The sequence below is a fragment of the Leishmania panamensis genome (assembly GCF_000755165.1).
Source record: "Leishmania panamensis strain MHOM/PA/94/PSC-1 chromosome 34 sequence".
Lineage (NCBI taxonomy): Eukaryota > Euglenozoa > Kinetoplastea > Trypanosomatida > Trypanosomatidae > Leishmania > Leishmania panamensis.
In genome coordinates this window covers 149,026-155,224 of record NC_025881.1, presented here as the reverse complement: position 1 = coordinate 155,224, position 6,199 = coordinate 149,026, and the positions used below count along the sequence as shown (strand labels likewise).

General features: G+C 53.2%; 1 protein-coding gene across 1 annotated transcript; it reads right to left on the bottom strand.

Annotated features, from left to right (window-relative positions):
• On the bottom strand, positions 1-2,004 carry LPMP_340470 (proteophosphoglycan ppg4; the record flags this gene model as incomplete). Its single annotated transcript, XM_010704171.1, has 1 exon — positions 1-2,004. A coding segment is annotated over one exon (2,004 nt), but the record flags the coding sequence as incomplete, so codon positions are not given.
• Positions 2,005-6,199: the final 4,195 nt, after the last annotated feature.

The following is a 6,199-nucleotide window of genomic DNA, read 5'->3' as shown; positions in this document are numbered from 1 at the left end:
CGGCGCGGAGCTGCTGCTAGACGGCGCAGACGACGAGGACGACGAGGGCGCGGAGCTGCTGCTGGACGGTGCAGATGACGAGGACGACGAGGAAGATGGCGGTGGTATATCAGTACACTGATTTTCGGTTGCGCAATCTTCAGCTACCACGGGAGCGTCGGCGATAGCAAAAATCGTTATTCCGTTGTTGGCGACCCATCTGGAGGGGAGACATTCGCAGAAATTGTTGAGGCGAAGATCGGCATTTTTGATATTTATCCACGCACTGTAGCTTTCTGGAATTCTTCCTATGAGCTGGTTGTCATCAACACGGAATTCCTCAATGTTAGTCAGTTCTTTCCATGATTGGGGAAGGGTTCCGCGTAGGTGGTTGCTCTGTAGCTGGAGGCTACGGATGTTTTTAAAGAGTCTCCATGACGACGGCAGGATGGCGTCAATGGTGTTAGTGCTGAGGTCCAGCTCTTTCAGTGAGGTCATGCTGCTCCATGTGTCTGGGAGGCTACCAGAGAGCATTGCTTCATTGATACGCAGTACCTCCAAGTTTTTCAGATTCGACCAAGTGCTCGGTAGCTGGCCTGTAAGCATTGTCCCACCAGCGTCAAGATACTTGAGCCCGGACATGCCGCCCCACTCCGAGGGCAGATTGCCAAAAAGAAATGTTCCAGGGACAGCGATGTGTTCCATTGACACCAATGAGCCCCAGCTCGGAGGCAATTGATTACCGAGGTTCGTGATGTCGCTCATATTTACCCTGTTCACAACGATCTCGTTTACATCGACTTCGGTTGGAACCCTTGGAAGAGAGCCAGCGAGGGGCGCACCAGCCATCTCCAACGCAAGACCAGAGCTCGTGCACTGCACATAAAGCCAAGTGCAGAAGTTCGGGCACACCCATATCTCTCGCAGTATGGGGATCGTCTCCTTAAAAGCCTCGAGGAACTCCCGCGTATTGTTTTGTTGAGCGGAGCTATAGAACGGCACAGGAGTGTAGCAGTCGTCCAAACTGCTGCTGGACGGCGCAGACGACGAGGACGATGACGGCGCAGAGCTGCTGCTGGAGTCCGTGTCGCATCCGTTGGATGTAGCACAGTCCTCCATCCAAAGGGGCTCGTCAGCGTCGATGGTAATCTGTGTATTTTTTTTCCATGAGTCGGGAACACAGCCGCAAAAGTTGTTGTTGTCGATACTGATTTGCCGAATGCTCTCCATGGAAGCCCACTCTGCGGGCAATGTGCCGCTGAGGAGATTGCTGCGTGCGTTGAGGGTGCGAAGATTGGCGAGGGCGCTCCATTCGGGGGGCAGGGTGCCGGTGAAGAGGTTGTCGTTAATCCAGATCTCCTGCAGGGTTGTCATCTTGCCCCAGTTGGCAGGGAGGGTGCCGGTTAGGTGATTGCCTCCAAGTCGAAGCACACGTAAGCAGACACCGTTGCAGGCCGTGGAAGGAGAGGCTACAATGCGTCTTGTCATCACACGACGGTCAGCGGGCGTTCCCCAGGTTTCGGGCAGAGTTCCGGAGAGGGCGGTGGCGCGGACATCGAGGTGGGAGAGACGAGTAAGTAAGTTCCAGCTGACCGGTAGGGAACCGATCAAACGCTCTCCATCTCCGACAAAGGTGAGACCGTACAGGGCCACTCGGAATCCATCGATGTCGTTGGGGAGCTCAGGAAGACTCCCTGACAATACTGACGAGTTTAGGGTCACGTTAAGGCCTTCCTCTGTGCATTGAATACCTGAATGGGCGCAAAAATTGTCGCACGTCCACAGGGAGGCCAGAGCCGGGACTGCCTCCTTGAAGGACTCGAGAAAGCGGCGAGTGTGCTCATGCTCAATGGCTGTGTAGTATGGACTACTGCCAGAGCAGGCGCTCACGTCTGCGTTATCACCAGTGGCGTGTGCGCCTGCAGCCCCCAAAGCCAGAAGAACCACGGAAAACAGCGATACTGCAATGAGCGCAGCGTGCCGCTGCGGCCTCGACATCGAGGTGACGGGTGGAAGGAGCGCCATGGTCTCCAGTTGATCGCGACGGCACAGGCACACACACACACAAATGAGAGAGCCAAAGGGTGAGAAAGGAAAGGAAAAAGACAACCAAACAGCGAGGGGGTGAGAGAACACGAGAAAACAATACGCAGAGAGGACGTCGGCAAACAAAAAAAAACAGGAAAAAAAAGAAAAGTCGTAGAGCCCACAAAGGCGGAAAGGGGAAAAAACGTGCGCGTCTGCGGAGAATGCGGATCGTTTCGCGTGTGTGGTCGGGGGAAGGGGGAATAAGACGGAGGGAGGAGGAGGAGCTGAGGAAGAGCTCGTCAGCGCGGTGTTGTGCCGGGCAGAGTGTGCCAGAGAGAAAGAAAGATACGGCGAAAGAGAGTCGAGGGTTTGGTGTCCGGTGATTGTGAAAGAATGGAGCAAAGTGAACGAAAAAAAAGGAGGGCTGCACCTGTCAAACAACAACGCAGGACAAGAAAACAAAGAGCCGTCCGTCTCTTCGTTTGGGCCTCTTCCCTCCCGCTTCTTGTGGGTGAGCTATTGACTCGGCAATATTTTTCGCTTTCGCGCTTCCACCCCACGGGGAGTGGCAGAGAAACAAAAGACGACGGTAAAAACGAAGGTGGAGATGTGATACTGAATAGGGGGGTAGTTCTCTGCCAGCAGCGATGTCAACGCCTGGGGGCCGCTTCGGTCGGAAGGTGGATATGGGGGGAGTAGGTGAAGTGGAAGAGGAAGCGTGACGGCGGTGAAAGATTCGAGTCGGGGAGGGAGGGAGGGGGGGGGGAGAAACAACACAATACACCGCAGGTACGCACTGCGTAGGGCAGAGAAGATGCGATCGGCAGTTCCACAAAACAACAAAAAAATCAAGCGAAAAGTAACCAGAGTTTCGTACAAGGGGGCACAACAACAAAGAAGTGTGCGAAAGCTGACTTGTCAGCCGGTGTGGGCCAACAACGAGCAGAACAAAAAGGCGAGTGAGGGAGGGGGGGTAGTGGTGGTGGTGGTGGTGTCGGCGGTAGACACCGATACACACATAGCCACAAGATATTGAGCACAACGCAAGATACGCTTCCTCGGCAGCGAGAGAAATGAGAAGAAGAGAAGCGGCAAAATGAGAGCGAGAGGGGGGAGGGTGGCGGGGACTGATGAAGGACGGCAGGAGAGCACACCGATGAAACAATCAACAACAGAAAGGAAACTGAGCTGTGCGCTGGACAGAGACGTGGAACCACTCGATGGGTGAGCAGGCCAAGGGATAAGCGAGAGGAAGTATACACAGGCGCAGTTGATAAATGATGAACAAGCCGACGCAAAGAGGCCCGAATGAAAAGGAGGGTGACAGTGGTGACGATCAGACTCTTGTTTATGGAGAAAAAATGAGAGGGAGAGCGGAGATCCTAGCAGCGTAGGTCTGTCTCAGGAAATGAAAAAGCAGAGGTTGGCAAACGCACACACACACACACACACACGTACCAAAGCGTTGTTTGCCTCTTCGTCTCGACGCCGAGTCCACTGCATGCGTTATTTCTGACTTGTCGACTGGTTGCCTCCCAAGGCCCTCTCGCCTGCCTCTTCTTTCCCTCTGTTGGCGGAGCAGGAGAGAGGTGGCTACAGACAGACACCTTGTCTTCCACAGCCTCAACCGACGAAGGCGGCTGGGACAAACGTGAGGCAACAGCCAACAAACAAGCAAGTAGTGGGACAGAGGGCCTGCAAAGACGACACAGGGAAGAGGGGGGATGGCGGTGGTGGGGAGACCACGGCAAATGAAATGAGGGGAGAGAAGATGTTATGCGCGTAGCACAGAGCAGCCCCAATATGAGAGACCAAATATCAAGACAAGGAAATGTAGATATATATATATATATATATATAAGAATAAGAATAAAAACACCGGAGAACCAAAAAGACACGAGCAAGACACAAAGCACAATGACACCAAACAAAGGAAAAGGGGGGGTATGCGAGGACTTTCTCAGCTGCGAGCACCGTGCGACGGCGGCAGCACAGAAAACGACAGGAAAAAGAGAGAGAGAGATGGGTGCAATGCAACGTGTGGTGGTGGTGGTGGTGGTGAGAGTAGAGATGGAGGGTAATGACGCGGCAAGAACAGGGGGTACGTGAGTAGCAATGTGCGCACACACAGAGAGAGAGAGAGAGAGACTGTCTTGCGCTCAAAGCCAAAGCCCACCAAAAATCACACACAACGGCATAAACCGCCAGGAGTGGCGTACAGCCCCAAGACAGCAGAAGAAAGGAAAAAGGAGCACTCGCAGAGAGAAGGGCGGTAGAGGTGAGGGACACACACGTACTGAATCTGCAGAGATGCACCGCCGAGGTGCTTTCCACCCCTAGTGCGGAGTGAAACGAAAAAAACAACGAGAGGCAGCTGAAAAGTCACACTGCGTGGTGGGCCAGGAGGGAGTGAAGGTGTACACAGGTGGAGAGGTCAGAAAGAGGGAAGTAGAGAAAAGATAATGATCTCAAGATGAGAGAGGCAGGAAGAGCAGAACAACGCATACGCACACAACGAGGCAAGTAGTGAGAAAAAGAGAAGTGAACGAATTACGAGGATGCGGGAAGAAGAAAAGGATGGGGCCTTTCGGTTGATTCTTTTTCTCGTGGATCTCTGCCCGTGTAGTAGTCAACGGGAAGGGAGAGAGAAAAGAAAACACGCAGGAAGAGAAGAGTACACATACACACACACACACGTGCAAAAGTGACTGCAGTATTCAAATGGGAGTTGCGCAAGGAGCCAACTAGGTCTCTGCACACGTCTGATGAAACTGCGGAGGGGGGGGGGGCGGGTGAAGACAAAAGAGAATGAGAAGGTTGCAACATAAGCTGCTGCTGAGGCGTTTGTGCGTGTGACCGAGTCTCGGACTGAGGAGGACAACGAAGAGAAACGAACACTTAGTAGTGTAGGCGAAAATGAAGAATTGCGCTTGTGACACAGCGCCTCCTTCTTGTTCAAATGAATGAAAGAAGGGCAAACAAAAGGAGAGAAAAGATAGAAGGCCTTGCGTGGGAGAGGGACTCGGGAAAGTCGAGAGCAGCTCTGGGGATATGCCACTGCTACTCCCTCACTAACAGGCACGAGCGCAAGAGACACACGAGGGCAGGGGAGGAAAAGGGAAAGAAAAGCCGAGGAAGAAGTGAGAGAATGAGGTTAAACAACGATCGGGAACGCAGAAAATAATAATAAAAGAAGAAGTGTTGGGCTACAAAGATAGAGGTGTCTCTGAAGCTCTACACACACACACAGACAGACAGACAGACAGAGAGAGAGAGGTGAAAGAATGAAATGTCGATGAAAGGGCTAGAAAACAATAATGACCATCCAAGAAGAAGAGAGTACGTATACGCATATGCCGAGAGAGAGAGAGAGGGGGAGGGGAGGAGGAGTGAGAAAGAGAGGGGAGGTGTGCGTGTTGGTGAGGCGGCGAAGGGTGCGTGGGTTGTGTATGCAACAAGAAGAGAGAATCTCGCCGAGTGCCGACGCACACCCACAAGACACCGCTAACAACAAAAAGGAGCAGCGAGGCCGGTGTGAGGTCGGAGGAACGTTCTGCGTAGTATTTGTCTTGTTGCCTGCGTGTCGAATGCTGCACAGCGGCGATGTTGCTCGCGCTTCTCAATCACTGGTGCACCTTTGTGGATGTGTATAAATATAGTGTTGTTGTTGCTTGTTGCACCTTTGCGTTACGGAGCCCGCGCTCCCTTTTTACGCTCTTCGTACGCCTTTCTCTTCCGCCGTCGTGTGAGGTGTGTGGGTGTGAGGAGTGGGGGGGGGAGAGAAGGGCAGTGAATGAGTGATGGGAGGGAAAGGGGTGGAAAAACCAGGCAAAAATATACAAAGAAAAAGAGAATTGTCTCCTGTTAGATGCAATGGAGAACGACGCGGAGGAGAGCAGTGGAGAGGGGGAAGGAAGAGAGAAAAGAACGCGTGCTCAGTGTAGCGCACTCCGGCAGCACCCTCTGAGAGAGAGAGAGAGCAGGTGTAGAGGGGGTCGTGCGTGGCGATGTGCGCCATCGACAGCCTAGGATAGTCACTCCCGAGGGGAGACGCCAACCCTGCAGGCACGCTACCGCGCCAGCGGGTTTCTAACGGCAGACATTGGCACCGTCGCTGCCTTCTTCTTTCAGATATTTCAACATCGATGTGAGTCACATAATGCGTATACAAGTTTAGAGTAAAGAGAGAGAC